The sequence below is a fragment of the Anoplophora glabripennis genome, unplaced genomic scaffold (genome assembly GCF_000390285.2).
Source record: "Anoplophora glabripennis isolate ALB-LARVAE unplaced genomic scaffold, Agla_2.0 scaffold39, whole genome shotgun sequence".
Classification (NCBI taxonomy): domain Eukaryota; kingdom Metazoa; phylum Arthropoda; class Insecta; order Coleoptera; family Cerambycidae; genus Anoplophora; species Anoplophora glabripennis.
The window spans coordinates 165813-188721 of NW_019416254.1; the positions used below are offsets into that span (position 1 = coordinate 165813).

Here is a 22909-nt window from a genome sequence, read left to right on the forward strand (position 1 = left end):
GTAGGCGAAATACCGAATTCCGACAGAAGATGAATGAATCACATCGGATCTATAAATACGGCAACTATCGTGTGTAGGTATCCTGAACTTGTATTGTGATGTTGTATTTGTTATCTGTATCAATTTTTACTTTTACTTTGTAGGTTAAGTTTAATCATAATGTAGTGTTCTTAAACATTTTATTATTGAATTTATCATAACGAATCTATAGCTTATTAAGGAAAGGTAAGAGAAGATATTTACTTATGACTAGCTTAAATCGCTTTTTATTTATTGAAATTTACTCGTTACTTACGTATAACATTTATCACCGACCATGCTACAATACGAAATTAGAAACACGAAAGCTATTCGTTTCATATCGTAGACCCAGGCTATACGATAGCTGATGATCTGAACTGAAATAAAAATGTGCGTTTCCTTGGTAGGTATATGAAAGAAAGTAGTGAAAGTACTGCATAAATTAACATCATTTATCATTACTTAACTTTATTACTGACAACACCACAAATACACTTTCAATTAAGTAAAATAAATACTAAAAAAATGCTTTCGTAATAATAAATTAAAAAAATTATGTTGCGCAGTATACAGGATGATTCTCGTAAATTCGTCACACAAATGTTTTTATGTAATAATTCCTTTTTGAGGATTTCTTTATAAAAATATTATTTTATATTTATTAATAATAGGTATATCTCTAAATACGTTGCTGTTATTACACAGGGTGTCCCAAAATTACCAGGCAATATTTTGCTAGTGTACCTAGGTACTGTTAAAAATAAGGAAAAGAAGTTTATATAAACAGAGACAGAGAATTGATCATTTTTAAAAATGAATTCCTGAAAGTTGTTTTATGTGTGTTTTTTTAAGATACCTAGACAGGCCCGGATCCAGAGGGGGTGGCGATGTGGCGATCGCCACCCCCAAAGCACAACATTTTTTAAAGATCTTCAATTTCTCCAAACGACAACAGGCAGTTAGTCGATATTAATGCAAGTAGAAGGATTCATTAGTGTCAAGCTCCTCTGAAAGAAGTGCTTTGCGCCACCCCCAAAACCAGTCTCTGGATCCGGGCCTGTACCTAGATATCTTTTGTCGATGCCATTCAAGATGAAATATTAAAATTCGGACAGAGTCCTACTGTTGTAGCGTATGTAGCGAATTTATTAATTAATAAATAATTTCTAAATTATAGTCGGGGCATCCCAAATTGGGAGCTTTATGGTAATTTTTTTTGTAGATACTTAGTTGTTTTTACTACGATACATTTTTTTTTAACCAGTATTGCATCATTTCCTTAGATTGCACATTTTGCAGAAAAATTAATTTGAATACTATGTATAAACTGCAAGTAGGTACATATGTGAAAAAGAATTACGAACACAATAAGATGATTAAGGCGTATAAACCGCGGTATATAGACTGTCTATACGCTTTCATTACATTTTTCAATATTATACACATAAAAACTTTCAAAACCAATTTTTAAAATATCAGTGAATAAATTAAGTTTTTAAATAAATGAGTTTTTAGAGAAATAATTGGACAAAAAATTTTATTTGTATTGTTAGGGAACGAAAAAAACAATTTAATTACGTTGATGAGCTTGTTTTGTTTTTTATTTTTTTCTACACCATATATTTTTTTAATTTTTAAATTAATTTTTCCCTCAAGTGGTACGACCTATGGTAGAAGAAAATTTAGTCACGGGATTTACTTCTATATCAAAATTTGATTTAGTACATTATCTATCCATAATTAATTATTAAAATACATTTATTTTAGTTCGAAAAAATAGAATAAAAAAGATCCTACTCTACAAGTCGTCTCATAAATTTGCATATTGAAAGACGCCACTCTTTTTCAAAAAACACTCTTTTGGTTTAAAAATCAACAAAATATTTAAAAAACTAAAAATGTATTTATTTATATTTTTTTTATAAAACTATCTCAAAACAAACAAAATGAAAAAAGTTTATATTGTCTACGCCTCCGTTTCCTAGTAGATTTTTGCTACCCGATTTTTTCGAAACCGCGGCTAGTAAGACTCCTGGGGAGGTGTAGAACTTCGTGTTGCTTTTTTTTGTAAAAAAAAATCACAGAAACTTTTGAAAATGGTTTGATATTAAAATAATAGTCTGATTTATGGTTTTACCGTGGTCCGAGAGTCAGTAGTCGATTCGTATTTATGCGTCTGTCACTATCTTAATTTAATTTTTTTGATGACTGATGACAGCAATGTCGCTGTGTTTCGCTGTCTGCGATGATTTTTTGCTTATTTTACATTAATTTTAATTGAAAATCTCTGGTTCGGTGACAATATCTTTAGTTTTTGCCAAGTTAGAAGTATAATTTCTTGAGGGGTTGAAATAAAAATTTGAAAAAATTCATAAATGCTACTCTAAATGGGTATCTATGTACTAAATAATACCAAAAAGTAAGGAAAATTAAAAATGGTCGAGTCGCGACCCAGATTTGGCATGAAATGCTCCATACATAAATTTTCATCTTTTAATTTTAGCTGGTTTAATAGTAATTCTGAAGTTGTGTAAATCTAGAAAATTCCAACTGCGAATGTAGGGTACACCGCAAACCAAACTAATCAGTAAATAATATAGAATAGATCGGTATTTTTTTTATTTTCTTTATGTTTCCTGTTATTGTAATTCTTATTTTTGATAAGTAAAAATGGATTTAGAGTATCATATGTTCTTTGTGTGGTTGTAGAAGTATTCGTCCATTGTTTTTTTTAAAGAATTTCTAAAGGTAATACACTTTACATTTCTACTTTTTATTTAGTGTACCCGTCATACGGTTAAGCATTTAGACTACCGTCATACTCTTTGAAACTGCTTCAAATTTCATCATTTTTGTAGGCAAAAATATTTAAAATTAATGGGCAATTCAACTCACAAACATTTTTCCATTTATTTTGACATACCTAATACCTATTGATTTACATGAAGATTATAATTGTTTTAAAACTATAACTTTAAAACCACGACAATTTGAAAGAAGCATCTTCAGTTCATTGTTTATTATTTAAAATTATTTATTTATATTAAGTACAGAATGGAATTATTTACTATGTCTTTAAATTGTAATTAATTTTATGAAAAGTGTGGTCACCACCCTATTTATAATTACAACAAAGATATGTTATACCTATACATAAAATTTATGAGAAATATACGAGATATTTTCATTAAAATGAATCAAATGTTAATAAATGTTTAGACAAGCTAACATGACAAATCATCAGAAAACATTAAAAGTATGGAATGACATCTTCATGAATCACTCTTGTCCTCCAATCCATATTGCTGAAATGTTACGCATATTAATTCAAATTAGGAAGAATAGGATAATGGAAACGATTTAATTTTTTTCTGCATCTGCTAATATTTATATCAATTTTTTTATATTCGTATAGGTATACCTATGTAGCTTGAGACTTCCGAGGTTTGCCAAATAAAATTTGCATAAATGATTTAATGGAAAATTTTGCTTGAAAAATTATCGAGAGATTTTTTCCAAAGATTTATTCAGTCGCAAACATTTTCTGAAAACAACAATTTTGGCAAAACAATTATTTATACAGATTTTGTAGCAAATTTGGTTGTCTTGGGATATAGGTACATAATATCTTATTTATTATTTCCCAAATTAAAAATATTTATTTTGTTTTTTCTATTTTTTGATTAACAGTAACACAACATAAACCATAATGATATTATATTATATTATATTATATTATATTATATTATATTATATTATATTATATTATATTATATTATATTATATTATATTATATTATATTATATTATATTATATATTATATCCGATATGAGGTTTTCGTGCAATTATAATATTATTGTAAATTTTTTTGTCTAATAAATTGAAGGTAAATCGCTATAAAATTTTATCAAAGGTGAGATACGATCAGTGTAATACGGTGCTGATTGGTCAAATTTAAAATTTTGTAAAATACAATTGAATGGTGCAAAGAAATAATCTGTATTATTTCTAACACGGACATTGTTATGAAAAATCACACAATTATAACACAACTACTGTTTGTAACTGTTCCTATTTGTACTACAATTGTAAAATATGGCATTTTTAGTAAATAGTTATCGCGATTTACGTATATAATAAAATTTAGTTTAATAGCGTACATTATCTGTAAAAAATTAAAATACAAAAATATATTTTTTTTAATTCGAAAAAAAAAAAAAATAAAAAAGATCTCACTCTAAAACCTGTGTCATTTTGCATAACGCCACGGTTATTCAAAGTGGTGGACTGTATGAATAAAGAAATAAAATGGTTGGAGATGGCTTACCTCCTTTGAAACTCCTATGTTCTTGAAGGGCCCTTTTGATGTCTTGAAGATGTTGATGCGGCTGTCTATTTATTTCTTATGGAGTTGGGAATCACACGCACTTGTTACTATGTCGAGTCTCTCGAATGGAATAAATTGAATTATATACAAAAACCATCTCCAACAAAAAACAGTACGTAAAAATAAGAAGGATTTTCGTATTTGAGTGAATAAACTCGAAACAAACATGTTGTTGCAACAAATGAAAAAGAATAGAAAATTTATTTTATATATTTTAAAAAAAATGAATTGTAATTACAATAACACCCTTTTGCGGTGAAGCCGCAACATATTGAAAGTAGATTTTTTTGAGAATTTAGAAAAAACGCCCGTCTTTTTTAAAAAGCACTTTTTTGGTTTCAAAATGAAAAAAAATAACTCAAAAACTAAAAATGTATTATTTTTATATTTTTTTTATAAAACTAATCAAAACAAACAAAACGTTTATGATATCTTTAGTTTCTGGCAAGTTAGAGGTGTTTGAAAATTTTTTACCCCAAATATTTAAATACTCATAACTTCTTGAGAGGTTGAAATAAAAATTTGAAAAAAATTATGCAGGTTGCTCTAAATGGGTACTAAATACTAAAAATCAGGAAAATTAAAAATGGTTCGGTTACAACCTCAATGATTTGACATGGAATGCCCCATATGTTGTAGTGTATATTAATTAAGTTGTGAATAAAAATAATGGATAAATTCGATACTTTTTAAACAACTGATCTGCTGAAAAATATTTCGTGCCATCTGATAATTGTGACGTCATCTATTTCAGAACTATGACGTCATTAATTTCATACATTTTTAGAAAATTATTATTGCAACAAATGCTGAAAGTTCAGTCATGCAGTACTACAAACTGTAAATGAAATCCTGTTGAACTTTATCAAAAACATCTGGAGTAATGTTTATGAATTATAAACTGTCCACATCATTAGGTTTATTCCTATAAACAGTATTTTTAAGTAAACTTCTTCATTAAGATTCGATGATCCCGCTGTCAATCCATCACTGTCACTCTTCTTATCTATTTAGAAAATTATTATTCAAATACTGCATAATGTGACACCACCCAATCATAAACATAAGTAGCAATATGTTAGAAATGAGCAAAACGTTATTCTTAAATTCACTTCTTTGAACAAACAATAGAAAGACAACGAATAGTTATTTCGAAAATATTAATTTATTAATTACTTTATTGTAGTCGTTTACGTAAATACATGAAGAATTCAAATTTAAATTATAATCTGAATTTTTCGCCAACGAGACCAGAGATCAGAGTTTTTTTTAATATACTAGTTATCCTACATGGATGGTTGCTCAGTCTCTAATGCACAATGTAGAATGTAGTGCATTTGACAGGTATCTAGATTAAGAATTAGATAAAATATTATTCTGGTCAAGCATGTATAATATCATAGACCTAGTAAACTATGGACTGGCCCTAGAAAGAGAGATCAATCGCGCTGATGTGTGCAAGGCAGATGAAGCTAGTGCAGGCAAAAAACCGGTAAAATAAATAATGGTACACGGGATACCGGTACAAAATACCATAAACAAACCTTACAGTAAAAGTCATGTAAAAGACTTCTTAAATTTTTGTGTGTGATTTATTGTATTTGTGAAAACTAATTAATTGTGTTCAGCGATCAATTGCGTAAAGGGGCATTGAAGTGGAAAAATAGGTAGAAAAGAGATTATGATGGTACTAACATGTTTATACGATTCGTACTTTTCGCATCTTTCTGAAAATAATGACCAAGTAGAGTTGTCTCTGATAATAACATATTTGATTATATTATTTCTCCCATCCTCACAATAAAATGTCATTTTAACGTCAAAATTTTGCCCCCTTAAATGTGTCACTCTTCATATTATTATTAATCATCAAACTAAATACATATAAATAAACAGTTTCAACTGAATAGTTCTTATAATATGCTTCAGCAAAACTTCTCTTTAAATAATATGTTGAAAAAGCATCGATATAGTTTTGCAAAGCAAGATAATATGAACTATTTAAAACAACTACTTCAGAAAAACTTGTAGTAATTTTAACTGAACGAACTTACGATATGAGGAAAATAAATGGAGAAATACATAAAGAAGGCATTATAAAAACTATTTGAAAAATTGTAATTATGAATATTTTTTAAATATGTATAATAAAATATCTTTGACTTAAAAATATCTAATTATTACATTCCCCGTTAATACCTCCAATTTGTACAGGAATTCCATATAAACAAATAGTGCTTATGCTCTTATTGATTAATAATAATTAAAATTACTGATACAAATATGTATTAAGAAGAGAAATTGTATTTAATTCAGTTTGAGTTAAGATAAAGAATGAGGAATTGTGGAATAATGGAATTTTTGTCTTCTAGTTGGTCTCTTTTTATTATTTTTATAAAGTCTTTGCAAATCAAAAATTCATCATTCATCTGAATATAATTAAAAACCTAATAAAAAATGTTTGAAAATTTTTAACTTAACCATACTTTCAGTGTAGCCACCGCACATAAATACAGTTAAAATGATTTTAACTTACGGGAATACGGCCCAACAGAAAAAAGAGGTTGTATAGCTAGCTGATCAGTTGAATTAAATGTAGCGCGCTATAGTCGAAGTTCTGTGAACGAAGCATAAGTGTAGGTAATCTGTGGCATAATCCCGCAATAGCTCTATCTCTCTCACACACATCTGTGCGATTGCCGTTTATATAGGCAAAATGTCAGTTGGGCTAGTCCAGTAGTTTATAAGTCTATGATGTATGTATTTGTTTTTATCATAGACTTTATAAACTCTAGGTCTATGGTTTTTGTAAAACAAGGCGTGACATTGTCAGAAACATGAAATTCTGAAGATATTTTTATGAGGCAAAGGAAAACTTTAAACAACTATAAATGGAACCGTTAAAGAAATTTGTAGCAAGAGGTCACTTTTATTTCAGTAAAGTCACTGGAATTTTTTGGAAAATATTAAACCTATCGGAATGACTCAGTAGGTACATTTAGAAATATAGAAGAAGGTGAGATTGTGTAAAATATTTCTTTTCTAATGTGTACTCTTATTAGTTAACAGGTAAATTATAATTTAAATTTGAATTTCTCTTGTGTGCAAAATAAACATCAAAAAGATTTTATTTATGCACTTCGATTTGTTTTTATATATCCATTTTCCCTGATTTAAGGAATATCTCTGGATTTCTCTGCATGCTCTTTATGAAAGCCCTTAAAATTTCTCTTGACTATATTTCTTCTAATTTGCTTTCGCCTTCGTAATTGACAAGTTCAATTTTCCTGTCTATTTTGTGCCATCATTTTTTAAATACATTGTAACGTTTTTGCTACAACCTACTTATACGCTTAGCTCCGGCATATCTCGTTTCTTTGTATTTCTTGTTTGGAAACAAATGTGCTTTCGAGATCATTTATTTTCACTTGCCTCTTTCTTATTTTATCAGTAATTTCCTTTTTAGCTCTTCTGCTAGAACATGGACCCGAAACAAAATAACAAATCCAAAATAATAATTTTGGGTCTTCTGGTACATATTTTGCTGCTGCTTGCGGTATTCGATGTGTATTTCTCCAGTCCCCTCGATCACGGTATGACTCCATTGAAATCTACGGATAGTCCACCAGCCAAGAGATTAGTTCTCTTCGTAGCTGATGGACTACGTGCCGAAGCAGTGTATCAGAAAGAAGAGGATATTCGAATACCATTTCTATCCCAAATAAAAAAAACGGGATCGTGGGGAGTAGCTCACACCAGAGTACCTACGGAATCCAGACCGGGTCACGTAGCAATTCTCGCAGGAATATACGAAGATCCTAGTGCAATTTTAAAAGGTTGGAAGGTAAACCCGGTGTACTTTAATTCGGTTATCAGTGAAAGCTCTAATGCTTGGTGTTGGGGCAGTCCTGATATAATCAATCTATTTAATAGAGACCATTCTCAAACGGTACATTTATATGCGTATAGTTCAGAAATAGAAGACTTTGGTAAAAATAATACCGGACTTTTAGATACTTGGGTCTATAATAAAGTTGAACATTTTTTAAAAGAAAAAGTAGAAATGTGTAGTGATCTAAACTGTGATAAATATTATGGTGGAGGAAACTTATTTTTCTTGCACCTTCTTGGAATTGATACAGCCGGACATGGATATAAACCTCATTCCAAAGAATACGTGAGTAATATAAGATTGGTAGATGAAATTGCGAGAAATATTACTGAACTGTTCAAAACTACGTTCAAAGACGATTCTACTGCTTTTGTTTTCACTGCTGATCATGGTATGACGGATTGGGGTTCACATGGGTCGGGATCAGGACATGAGACTGAGGTGCCTATCATAGCATGGGGTGCTGGCATTAACAAAAGTGGAAGAAGGCAAGATATAAATCAAATTGACGTAGCTCCACTACTGTCTTCTTTAATCGGTATTAATATACCAATCAACTCGTTAGGAATATTACCAAGTAATTATTTAGATATGCAAGAATCAGATTTATCGAAAGTTTTGTTGTCTAATACGTTACAGTTGTTAAATACATTTAATGTTAAAAGGCTCAGGACAGAAAGTAATGCAATTCTTTATATACCTTTTGAAGGACTTACAACTCATTCTATCGATACAAAATTGGTCGATTTTGGTAAATTAAAGAATAATCAACAGTACAAAAAACTAATGAAGGAATGCATGAACTTTATGCACTTGTTAATTCAGGGTATCAATTATTATCATAACTATTATCAGTATCCTATTCTTATTTCTGTTAGTCTTGGTTTTCTGGAATGGATAGTATTTCTTTCAGTTTCAGTAATGTTCTCTAATAATCCAAGTACTTCCCCAAAGGCATCCAGCCCCTCGTTATTTGCTGTATCTATTTTGATCGTAATACTGTTGTGTTTCAAACAAAAATTCCCTATAACTTACTATCTTTATTTTGTTTTCCCCGTTATAATGTTTTTTATGATAGAGAATTTAAATATTCGACATGTAGGAGGCTTACCTAATGTCTCTCTAAAGCAAGTCATTACAAATGTTATATTTTATTTAATCGGAATTGAATTACTAGCATATGGATTTTTCGATAGGTTAGCTTTCACTATTTTATTGTTATTAGTTGGAATATGGACATTCCTATCAGACAGTTTAAATCGAAGTACAAGTAATAAAGAAAAGTGCGTATGGACTGCTTGTAGTTTCATTTTGGCAGTTTTTCCTTCATTGCCTGTTATGAAAACAGAATTTAACGTACCTGTTTATGTATGTGGCACTCTTGGCTGGATTTTGTTATTTAGGGAAATGTATCTAAATAAAATAAAAATTTATTACTCCGGGGAAATTGGTACAACCCAATATAAACCATTTTATATACAATTTTTTTGCTTAATTTTGGCAGCTATTTATGTCCTTTTATTAGAAAATAAGGTAATTTCAAATGATTCAAACATCAAATATATTTCATGGTTAATTCTGGTAATACCAATACTTATGGTACCTTTAACCAGTACCTTCATTGCAGTCAGATTAATTGCTACATTCTTCGCATTCGCTCCGTTTTATCTACTTGTGTCTCCAAATTACGAGGTACTGTTTTCAGTTTTCTATGTGGCGTTATTATGCACTTGGTTGCTAATAGAGTCGAAATCATTCCAATTTGGAAATGTTTCCAATATTGTCTATTACGTAAAATTCGAGAATTATAAAAGTAAAAATAAAATTAGCCCCGACATTTTCAGAAGAGCCTTTTTGTTTATGGTATTCATATTTTTAGGTTTTTTTGGGACTGGAAATATCGCAAGTTTAAATTCCTTCGATCCCATGTGGGTTCGAGCATTTTTGACTGTATTCAGCCCCTTCAAGATGACAGGGTTAATTCTTTTAAAACTTATGGTGCCATTTATATTTACCTGTTGCATTTTCAGAGCTATAAATTCCGTAGGTAAAGAAAATGTGCTAAATACGTTTTGCATTATTTTAATTTTCTCAGATCTCATGGTGCTTCAGTTTCTGTATTTGATAACAAATGAAGGATCCTGGTTAGAAATAGGAACGAGTTTGTCACATTTCATTATAATGGAAGCGTTTGTCACCATATTGCTCCTTCTCTATGGATTAGCCCATGTATTAACAACAGTAACTTATTAATTTTTTTGGAAGTACATGTGATGTATATTTTTCCTTTTTTGATGACTGTTAGTATTTAGTATTTTATTGTGATAATAAGATAAGAGAAACATTTCTTAAATATATATCTCTATCATAATTACTATTGTAGCAAATGTTTACTAGATACTTTTATGATACAAAGTGTTGTTTATTTACCCTCAACCTCGTCAACCATTACCTTAAAAATAAAAAGGGAAAATAGATTGGTGTGTCTCGAAAGGTCTTTTTATTTCACACAATCGTGTTCTCTTTTTAAAAACGATTCGATTAGTACGAGTTGTTAATGGTGTTGAGAAAGTTAAATAAACGAAATTTTTTAATTCTTGAACTATGCAAATGAATAAAAAAGCTTCATGTTTATAATATATAGGTATATTTACTCAAAATCAACTTTCATTTAATATTTAATATAACTTGCTTTTATCCGACAGATGCGTTAAAAGAAAAAAAATCTTACTCCGGAGACAGATCAGTTAAAAAAATTCACCATGTTTACAAACTAGGAATAGCTTTTGGTCTATACTAAGAAGGGTTTGGCTAAATTGTAATATGTTATACGTCTATAGAGACAATATAGCTAACGCACTAGACCGCGCGTTAAATGCTGCAAATTGGCAATCCAAAATGGATGCAGGTTCTTCTGAGCTGGCATCTAATAATAAAATTTGGCGTAGTAACTCTTCTACTCGGTAATAGGTGGCAGTTCTAGCGGTTTCGAAGTGTGGCAGTGTTACCAAGTAATAACAGAACATACATATACATTTAATGCATTTAACTTGAAGAGTTATATGAAACTAATCTTTTGTTTGGAAATGGCATTTAAGTTATATACTAATAATACATACTTTTCATTTATCCATGCGTTAAATTGTCCAAATATTGACTATTCGTACATGAACAACGTACGAGTGGAGTGGAGCCTTTGTAATTTAAATAAATAAGAGAAAATAGAAGGACTACTGGACGAGAAAAGAATTACCAGTCGCGGGAAGAGCATAGCTGTTGAAATAAAACTCGGAGCAGCGTCATTCTGTAACGGTACATTCCTACAAATAAATCGGTATCCAAATGCCATTGTATCTGAAATCGTGTACCTCCGAATGGGAAATTAATTCAAGAGAACAGCTCTGGGTGCGCATTTCCGAGTTCGTATTTCAAATTATCACTGGATCTGACAACAGTAACACCTGCTCGGCGTGCTAGGTGCAATACATGGATACTCCCAATGCGCCCCGTTTCAGCCACATTCACACTTCCAACTTGTAAGTAACGTTTTGCACTTCGTGTATCGTGATGCTCGCCCGTTGCTCGCCACTCTTCTTCCCTTTCTTCCTACACAAGCGATCGATTTATTCTAATTTGTATAGTTTGGCATAGGAAAGTTTGTAATCACGACTCCAGCATTTTGTAAGCGACTTTACACTTGCATTTTTTAAGTTTGGTAAATATTGACATTAACCACGGAGTCTCTATAATTACTTAACTTAAATACGTATGTACTATTATTTCACGAGGCGATTCCTTGAATGATTTTAAAAAGAATGGTATGAATATATGTCATTAGCTTAGTTTTTGAGATGCAAGGTGTGAAAGTTATTAAAAATTATAACATAACTATATATTCCGAAAAATGTGAAATGTGCTGGCGAAACTTGATGCTAGTTATTTTAACTAAATAAAAATATAAAATCAACGAATTTTTATATGATTCAGTCCATTTTAATCAAAAAACAAGTTGAATTATCCGATAATAACTCTAAAACAACACGTTTCGTACAAAACAAAAATATGTGATTTTTCTTACAAATTGTTACGAATTTAAATACAACTTTTTATTTTCTTTGAATATTTTCATCATATAAAAGTTCTCTTTTTATCTCCACAACTTTTACTAGTGAAGTTTTTTGATATCTCTTCCTTTTTAAAAGATATGAGATAATACTTATGTATAGAGATTTTGACAGCGTTGCCGTGAAAAACTAGATGATTTAAATGTTTATTTTGTGGAAATTTACTACATTTATTAAACAAATTAAAGCCCATTGAAAAAGTAGATATGATTCTGATTTTCAGGGCCTCGGAAAGATTCGAAATTAGCACTGCGGCTTTATAGAAACAAATGATTTGTGTTTGTAATTAATGTAAACATAAAGTATATTGTTTTCCACGGCAAAGCTGATAAAATCAGTAAGACTTCGTCGAACCGCTACTTTTCTTCATGCATTATTCTATATCTTTTGAACAGGAAGAGATGTCGAAAAATTTTCTCAATAAAAGTTGTTGAGAAAATTGAAGAATTTATATAATGTAAAAAATATGTGTGAAAATGAAATGTTTAGTATATTTAGATATGAAGTTTGTCAAAACCATGTATTGATAATATCCTTACATTTAAATAAAATCATAGACGGTAGAACAAAAAACTTGTGTCATTTAATATGTTTTAAATAAGAATGAGAACTTCAATTTTAAGTCAGATTTCAGGAATGTAAATTTAACTGGTGTTCTGTCAATATCTCTACAATACTAATTGCTGGAAGTTTCAATTTTGACATTTGTAGATGTGAGAAGATTTTGCTTATTCCATATTTTACTTACAATGATGATGGACATGTTCTGGCACAGATCACTCAGTCTGATAGGAGTTAAGTTACATTATACAATGCAGTTGGGAGTTAAATATGGTGCAGGAAAGCTACTGAATTCAGAATTGTAGGTATCTACTAAAAACTGTCAAATCGAAATCAAATAAACACATCATAGATAAAAACAAAATATATTAGATCTAAGAAACGCATATATTTATAAGCTATTCACAGCTGCTAACTGCATTTTCAATGCTATATATTGCATCATCTACAGTCTACACTAAGCATAGATTGAATTATTGTCTTAGAATAAAAAATTCCAAACATTTATTTAACCGTGTACTAGATAATTGTTACATATTTAAAATATCTCGACAAGAAAAATTGATAAATTCACCAGATAATGTTCGTTACGTCATTCAAGGATTAATTTAGTTGGAAAATATTTTATAGAATTTTTTCAATACTTGCAAAGTTGTTGCTGTTATTGGTTTACAATACAATCAGATTACTTATTCGTCTTTTTAATGGTCCATTAATTTCTTTTTTTAAACAAAAGTTGTATTTTAGTATGTCTTTTTCCCGACATTTAGCCTTAACACAAAAAATAAGATTGGCAATTATCGACTAATGATTGTTTTGCTTTCGGGGACGTCTAAAGAAAAAAAAAAAAAATTCAGGGCATGTAAAAAATTATTACTAAATATTGAGGGAAAATTGCCAGAACCATATATTTGGATCCGAAGAAATCTAATGGAATTTAGAAGACATTTTTGAGTATTAGAAAATTATATGAATGAATCTGTAGTGAAAATATTCTGAACTTATTTTCAATTTGTGAGCTTCGGCTTTTGCCCCCATAAGCATTAGATTTAAATAGTCGACGTCCTGGATCTTTCTTCATTGTCAACATATTAAATCAGATTAAATAAAGCTAGTAACTATCGTCCTGACTAACGCCTTCGCACTGACTTTGGTTTTGTGAAGTAAATGTGGATATATGAAAAATAGAACTGTCATAGAAATATCTAACTCCATTTCTTAAAAAATGTATTAAAAAAATTTAAGTAATGTACTACATTAAACGAAATCAGGATGTCTAGAATGTTAATTTCATATTTTAATATGAAAATTATTTGTTATACATATTCAAAATTTGTACTTATACTAAATGTTCTTTGTCCACCTAATTTTATATTTATCACATTGTTAAAATATTTAAAATTAACTAGGTATTGGTATATAGAAAAATGTTGGGCTTATATTTACTTTATCATGATATATAGTATGCAACCAACTATACATGTGCATTATGTACATACGTACCTACGCTTAATACACCTTAGCGTATTATAAATGTTTATTACGTCCTATGGTAATTTAAAAGACATTACCATGAAAATAAATTATTTCAATAAAACCTACAAGTAACAATCAATACAGATTAAATGTTAGGTATATGTCATCAATTGTAATTAAATCTCACGTCAAACAATTATCGCAATAAATGGGTAATAGATTTAAATGTTGGAGGCATCACGAGTGTTATAGGATAATAATGCCATCGGTTCACATATATATCGACATCGGCAGTGAATATATAAATACACTGTCGATTTCGGCGCATTATTTTCCTTATAAAATTTTAGATATCTTAATTATTATAATTATCCATAAACAACACATGAATACAAAATTATGTTTGATTCTGTTGAATTTACCCAAGTGGTCTTACAAGCTCTTCATCTTTCACACATTCCGCTCTAATTACTTATCGTGTTTTGATACCATCATCAAGATATCAAATTAAAATACAATTTTTTAAATAAATTACTAAAGAAAATTATTTACGCTCTCTTGTTCTTTTCCATTTAGATGCTTTATAAAAAAATTATGCATAATGTGACTAATTAAAAATACAGTGTTCTTTTAACATACCTACTGTATTAACCTTGGAGAGAGCTGTTAGAGTCTTGTAGAAAAATGTACATTTAGCTTTATTTATACAGATTCGGATAATCAAAAAGAAACATGATTAGACATTTGCTTCAGTAGCTCTCACGAATTCATAAAAAACTTCTTCAATTTTTATAAGATTTAGGGGACAGGGGAGGATTTTTTTGTCAATAGATAAATCTTTTGTTAAAAAATGTTGCATGCTGATGAACTTAATTTATGGTATTTAATAATGAAAATACGATGTTATCGTCGCATTATGGTGAGTAATGTTGGTTGCCTAACATTTGGTTAATATACTCCTTGGCTTATCTATATTATGCAACAGTGATTTTAATTAAATCATGCAATAAAAATCCAACAACTGAAATGTGATCAATTAATTAAAAAAAAAATAATTAAAAAGAGCGTAGTTAAAAACTAACACATAGGTAACGTTCTCTAAAATAAAAGTCGTATCTTCAATTTGTACCGACATCAATATTAATCATGAAAATCTTTTTTGTCTCTGTTACTATTATCCATTACGAAATATGATTAAATTAATTGTTCTCTGCAAAAATGAATAATTAAAATCAACTTAAGCTACAAAAATTGTAGATAACAAATCAAGTTTATCTTTATTCATGTAACAGACTAAATACTATTTACTTTGCCGATAGTCATACATGCGAGATGAAAATAGCAATTATTGGTAGTGGTGCTGCTGGTCTTGCGGCTTTAAAGCATAGCATAGAGGACGGGCATGACTGTATTGCATATGAAAAATCTGGAAATGTTGGAGGAACTTGGAATTATTCTGACAATGTAGGAGTAGATGAATATGGGCTGCCAATTCATTCTTCTATGTACTATGGGTTGAGGTAAGTTGAACCAAACTACTTTCTTATTAATATAAAGTAATAATTAGGTTAAAACAACAAAGAAAAAAAAAGAATGAATCTACTTTTCAATGCATGTTCCTAAAAATTACTGTTAAGAATTTAAATAGTTTGTCAAAAGCCCTTTTAAATGTCCTTCCTCATTTAACTAATTTGCTACTTATATCTTATATATAAAATTCTCGTGTCACAATGTTCGTTCCCGTACTCCTCCGAAACGGCTGGACCGATTTTGATGAAATTTTGTGTGCTTATCGGGCAGGTCTGAGAATCGGCCAACATCTATTTTTCATACCCCTAAATGTTAAGGGTGGTCCACCCCAAAATTTTTTTTTTTTGTTTTTAGGACAAAATTTTATTTTTTTATTTTTTTATGATGTGGCCTTAAAAAATACAGACAATCCTAAATTTTCACCCTTCTACCATCAACCCTTATTTTTTAATAGCGATATTAGTAATTCAATAATTTTAAACCACCCTCGATAACTGATCAATTATCACTTGATCATTTTTTTTATCCCCGCCAGGCGTCGACCGGTGTCACTTCTGACCCAGTAAACAGCACGGAGTAGGGATGAGATCTCTCTCACTCCCTACAGTTTTCGGCCATTATTATTATTGTTTGTGCATCAACCGTAATAATGACATTTACTATTACTATTAATAAAAAAAATATACACGATATACACTGAATAACACTAAATATAATATAGATGGTAGAAGTGAAATTTCTTTATAAAAAAACTACTAAAATAATCCTAGGATTAATTTATATGGCAAAACAACGTTTGCCGGGTCAACCTACTATAAATATACGTTTTTAGCGTCTACACAGTAACAATATGCCTGCAGAAATAACAAATCATGCACGTATTGCTTGTACTGAAAATCTTGATATGTAACATCTACCCATAATGTTTTGGCATAGGTACCTACTCGTCTTCCAAGTAAACATCTAGATTCATCCGTCAAAGAATCATTTTACAACTTCTTACCTAAATAGCTATCGTCACATTATTTATTTACGTAGTAATAGATAATTGGGTACTACTCCTTAAACTAATAATACTTTTGAAAAATTAGTAGCTTTATTCAAGTATCACTCAATTATTCACTCAATTATTAAAAATATCTGCGCATATATGTATTAATACTTAATATTGAAAACATAGAGTTACAATATGAATTAAAAAGACCAGACCAGACAACTTGAATAAAATGACGAAATTTAATTTAATTTTTTTTATTTTAAAGTGTATGTTTATGAAAACTTCTTTTACTATTAATCAGCCTCCGAAGATTATTACACTATTTTTTGACACTTTGTATTTTTAGGACTAATTTACCAAAAGAGTTAATGCAGTACGAAAATTTCCCATATAAAGAATCAAAGAGGTCTATCTTGTTTCAAGAAGAAGTTCTGACATACATTAACAATTATGCAAATGCCTTCAATCTGCTTCGTTATGTAAAGGTAGACTCAATAGATTCCGAGAGTTTCTCATTGCACCCAGATGGATTAATGACGTTAAGGCCGATTTCTACTGTTTTTAATAGAACGGGAATCGGAAACAGAGGAAACAGGGTTGATTGCTGAGGTTGGGACTATCGCTCATGACGTGTCACTTGACAGTAGTAACATAAAGAACAGAAGTATTATTATTATAAAAACTAAATAATTTTCTAATTCATCAGAAAGTTTTTTTTACAATAGTCTTTTTTTTTACTTTAAATCATGGTTTAAAACAACCCCAAAAAGAATATGAATGATAACGGAAATACATATCGTATTGACTGTGTCATATTAGGCGACAACTGATCCTCCATCAATTCGTCAGAAAACCCAAAATAAAACTTTGATGGACTAATACTTCATCAGCTTATTCATTGGTTTAATTAGGAACGGTTTAGGTTTGGAAAGAGAAGCGAAGATCACATCTGATAGCTTATCTGATGTAATGAGAAACTTTCGGATTCCTTAATTATAATTACAATTGTTACAAGTTTGGTTGTAGTTCTTTAAACATGTGATAGAAGTAGCCCCTCTTCCCGGTGACCGATGGACGATTAAAATTAAGGATTTGAAGACGAATACTACTGAGACTAAAGAATATGATGTCGTTATTGTATGCGTCGGAAATTATTCCATTCCAAAAAGCCCAAACATTGAGGGTTTGGATAAGTTTAAAGGAAAAGTTATTCACAGTCATATCTATCGAAAATCGGACCCATTTAAGAATAAAAGGGTAATTGTAATAGGAGGTGGACCTTCTGGTGTTGATATCTCCAGAATAATTGCCGAAGTAGCAGACAAAGTAAGTAATACATCTGCGATTTAACTTTGAATTATATTATTTTTTCTTCATAATTTAAGCATTGTTCTGATTTTCTACTAATAGAGAAATCTCTTAATACGTTATTGGAATGTGTGTGAGATATGGCCATAAGAGTGTGTTATAAAATGCGATTGTCAGTGCCACTCAATGTTGGATGGGGCTTTAGTTCGCAGAGTATTTGTTTCCCACAATATTATCAGTTAAAAACATTATTGGAATGTCAAAACTTCGAACAAAAACTACTTATTTTCCACAATACTATTTTGAATTATTGTTTAAATAAATCTCTTTTGAGTAACTTCCATGATTGTTTATCAAACAAGTCGGTATGATAATATCAATACGAATAAAAATTTTATTTCATTGCTAATTGAAAATTTTATATTACAAAGACGCGAATTGAATAAAACATGAAAATATACAGGTTATAACTAAATGGGGATAATTTTTTTAGAAGTTATAAATAATGTTCCTCAGAGCACCAATCTGAAAAAAATAGCTAGTATAGGTAAATTAATATTAAATTTTTTGAAATAAATCGTGCCAATAGCCTGTAAATTAGGTATACGGGTTTTATATGAATTAAAATCAAATATTGTTTTCTATATTCACTTTGTATTATTATATTCAATAGGTACCTGTATTTTATTTCATTTTTTTTTCCATTGTTGATTCCAAAATATGTACCAGTTATCTCGATGGTATGTCACATTCATCCATAACTAAATATATTTCCTTACAACGCATTTATAAATAAAGTTGCACATTTTCGTCTGTTAAAGCAGTATTTGCAATAGCCAATGATTCTTCGATTTCACTAACAGCGAAAAGTTTTAAATTGTCTCACTCTATTCGCAGCCATACTTTCAAAATATCGTTCATTATTCAATAAAAAAATACAAAGTTATCTATAGGTACAGGGTGTTCTCAAAGTAGAGTCATTTATTTTAACAGCTGGTAGAACTCATAAAAAGAAGTCAATTTACCAAAAACGTTTATATAAAAGCGGTCAAATAAAGCAATTATTAACAATTATTTAAACAAAATTGAAATTTAAAAACATTCTAATACAAACCTGATTTATTGTCATTTTCGACCACTCCGTTGTAAAAACATAAATTGTTTATTTACTACTGTTACTGGATATGTCGTTTTTTTGTAGTTGCACGGTTTTGTGTATGCTTTTCAATTTGACAGTGCTAAATAATTCGTACAGTAGTGCATAATATTATTTTTTATTGTGGGTATTTTGTGCAATAAAAATGGCACATGTTTATGAAAACAATGAAGTAGTGGACATAATATTAACTTACAGGGAGTGTCAACAAAATGCAGCCGCAGTATGTCGCTTGTACCTACGCGGAAAGATTTCCTTTACAAAATCATCCGGCTCCGTGGATGTTCGTAAATTTAGTTATAAGACACCATGACACAGGATATTTGAAGGAACAACGAGGTAGTCACGCTGGAAGACCTCTTCCACGCGAAATGATGGAGATCGAGGAAGAAATTTTAGAAATTGTCGAAAAGGACCCAACAATACTAGGGCAGCACTAGGTCCATGTTAGTAAATAAACAATTTGTCTTCCAGCGTAACCTCCTCGTTGCTCCTTTAAATACACTGCGATTTAAAACAGTGGATAGTATTCGTACTGGATGAAAACCAAAATTAACTACTCTCTGATGTAGGTGAGAAATGAAAGAGTCCCCACTCTTGGAGTTCCTCACTGTTCAAATAAAAATATACAGTAACAGTAACAGAGTAACAGAAAGTTGTGCAAAGAAGAACCTATGATAAGACTGAACTCGCGAAACTAGAGCAGTAACTTGTAACAAGTAATATTCCCGATCCTTGAAGGATCTAAGAGTCATTCGAATGTTTTTATTAAACATATGTTGCATTTGTTTTTTTTACTGCGATGTCGCTGTTACACCCTATATTACAATAAGAGCTCTACTATTGTTTTCTAATTGAACTATATTTTAGGTTTACGTCAGCTTAAAATCAGGAACAGATGTACAAGATAAATTTTCAGAAAAAGTTATAATTAAACCAGAGATATTGAAGTTTACAGAAAATACTGTTGTATTTGAAGGCAATTCTGAGGAAAATATAGACGATATAATATTTTGTACAGGTAGGTATAGGTACATAGAGTTAATCAAATTGGAGGAATAAATGTCATTCTGCTATTTAATATATTTTTTTTTTTTCATAAAAAGATTACGCCCTCTGGTCGGTATTTTTATGTATTTGCTATGTGCACTGGTCTATGACGTTCCAATGCGCGGTTTGATGTGGAATTCTAGACAGTTAGAAACAGTCTTTTCCTTTGAAATTACCCCGACGGCGACGTTTCTAGATTTCTATTTCTTATCTCAAGTTTTGTCCAAAATCTCTACTCCTCACCACCATTCTAGTATTAGTTACCTCCATTACGTTTCTCGTATTTGTCCACACAGAGGCCGACTATTCTGCGTTGTTCTTTAAATGACACTTGTGTTTCTTTAGCCTCCTGCTAATGCATTTTCTGTTAATCCAATGTATTCTTTGTACACGGAATGCTGTATACACGGAGACTTGGAGTTTCTTGTAAGTCATCTTGAAAAAAAAAAACTGCTCCTATTGTCTGCTAAACTGTTGAGGTCGTTAATAAAAGGAGTGACGGTTTCTCCGTTTCTTCTTGATGAAGCTGATGTCTAAATGTGTTCATTCCGTTAAAGTGGTTCTTTCTTTTTATATTTGTGGACCAGATGATAAATCTATCGAAGAAACCAAAATTTTTTTTTTAAGTTACTGACTTCTCGAAGACTTTTATGTAGATACATGTCAAGAAAAACACAAGGCAGAGGCACATACGTAACGGGCCTAAGTATTACAAGAATTTTGGTGAGAAGAACTTCGGCAAAGGTCCGCTAGAGAAGATATAGAATGTCAAAAAAATCTAGACAGTTTTAAAGAAATCGGCGGCCTAAAACTACCTGAAAATTTAGGAACAATCATCCGCAAAAAATTGAAAGTCGGAACGTCACAGGCCAGTGACTTCAAATTGAGCATCGGACGGCCATGGGTCAGTGCACACAGCAAATATAAACACTGTTCAAAGATCTTAATCTCCAAACCAGATTTTTTTTCTTTCGAAACGTTAAGAATATTAAACATATCAATAATTGCCAGGCAAACCAAAAAAAATAACCGATTGACAGATAACATCTTCCGTCCCCTTACCCAAAACAAAATAAAGTTCCTAGTTCCTGCCATAAAATGTACTATTTCATAAATTCAGATATGTACGTTAAGTCAATTATGGTTAATATTTATTAATTTATTGTTTTAGGTTACATATATTCCTATCCGTTTCTGTCTCCTAATTGTGGTATTCAGGTGGAGGATAATTGGGTGAAATATTTATACAAGCAGATTATTAATATTAACCATCCAACCATGGCATTCATTGGTGTACCATTTCGGGTGACCCCCTTCCCGATGTTTGGCATTCAGGTACATATTAACACAGCATCAACGGGCTCGAATGAAAAAAGCAGACCAGTTAAATTGAAAACTCTCATCAAGAAAGGCATGTCTTTTTTTTTGCGAAATTATATTTCTGCACTTGTCCTTTTTTCGTCTGATGCAAATATGGAATCTGTGGGCTAATAGAAACTGAAGTACAAAATAAAATCATTTATCCCGTGATATATAGACTAGTTATATATTACTTATCCCCTTCTTACACTACAAGGCTTTGGTTTTTTGTGCTTAGTGGCCAGAACAAATCTGGTCATTTGTTTATTATAAATATTATTTCTGAAAGTTATAAATTTCGCCCTTAACAAACAAGCTTAGTAAAAATGAAGACCTTCCGTGGCAATCTGTTGAGCAAAATCTCAGTAATAAAGTAACTTTCAAAAATTATTAAAATTAAATTTTCACTCTACTAATTAATATTTTCTAGGTCCGATTTTTCCTTAAATATCTGAAAGGAGGATTGGCTATTAACAAAGCGCAAATGCGACAAGATTTAGATCAATATATGCAAAAGAAGAAAGAAGAAGGACAACCCACTCACTATGCTCATTTCTTAGGCCTTAAACAGGGTTGGTATATGGATGACCTTGCTGATACAGCTAACATCAAAAGAGTGCCTTCAGTAATACAAAAACTCTACGCCCATTTTCATTCGCTAGGGAAGAAAAAGTTTAAAATGTCTTTTAAGTTATTAAATGACGACGAATTTCAAGAAACTGAATTGAGCTAATGTTATATATTTATAAAAATTAAATTAAAATAAATACATTTCAAGACCAAAAACTTAACTGTATTTTCTTGACAAAGTAGGTGCTGCATGTTTAGTAACGAATCAACCATATTTTAATATTAGCTGGCTTGAGTCACAATACATAAATTTAATTTGTTTTGCCTTCGTATCAAAGTTGAAAATACATAATACAGGTACCAAATTTAATTTTATATATTTTTTTGTTTTAAGGTACTTTAAAAAGTTACAGGTTACTACAATTCTATTATATCTACATGTTTCTCTATTTTCTATCCAATAAAAGCCACTATTTTA

General features: G+C 30.3%; 1 protein-coding gene across 6 annotated transcripts; it reads left to right on the plus strand.

Moving 5' to 3' along the window:
• Positions 1-88: 88 nt before the first annotated feature.
• On the plus strand, positions 89-22731 carry LOC108915697 (GPI ethanolamine phosphate transferase 1). Of its 6 annotated transcripts, XM_018721830.1 has the most exons (9): positions 89-225; positions 7204-7424; positions 13136-13286; positions 15781-15981; positions 17335-17473; positions 18015-18314; positions 20323-20473; positions 21674-21837; positions 22292-22731. In XM_018721830.1, exons 3-9 carry the CDS (start codon positions 13174-13176, stop codon positions 22592-22594), a joined length of 1371 nt encoding a protein of 456 aa, XP_018577346.1. In that variant the 5' UTR covers positions 89-225; positions 7204-7424; positions 13136-13173; the 3' UTR covers positions 22595-22731. The 6 variants fall into 6 exon arrangements, with proteins under 6 accessions (XP_018577346.1, XP_018577338.1, XP_018577355.1 ...); XM_018721822.1 differs by lacking the exon at positions 7204-7424; XM_018721839.1 differs by lacking the exons at positions 7204-7424; positions 13136-13286 and having other exon boundaries at positions 22292-22730.
• Positions 22732-22909: the final 178 nt, after the last annotated feature.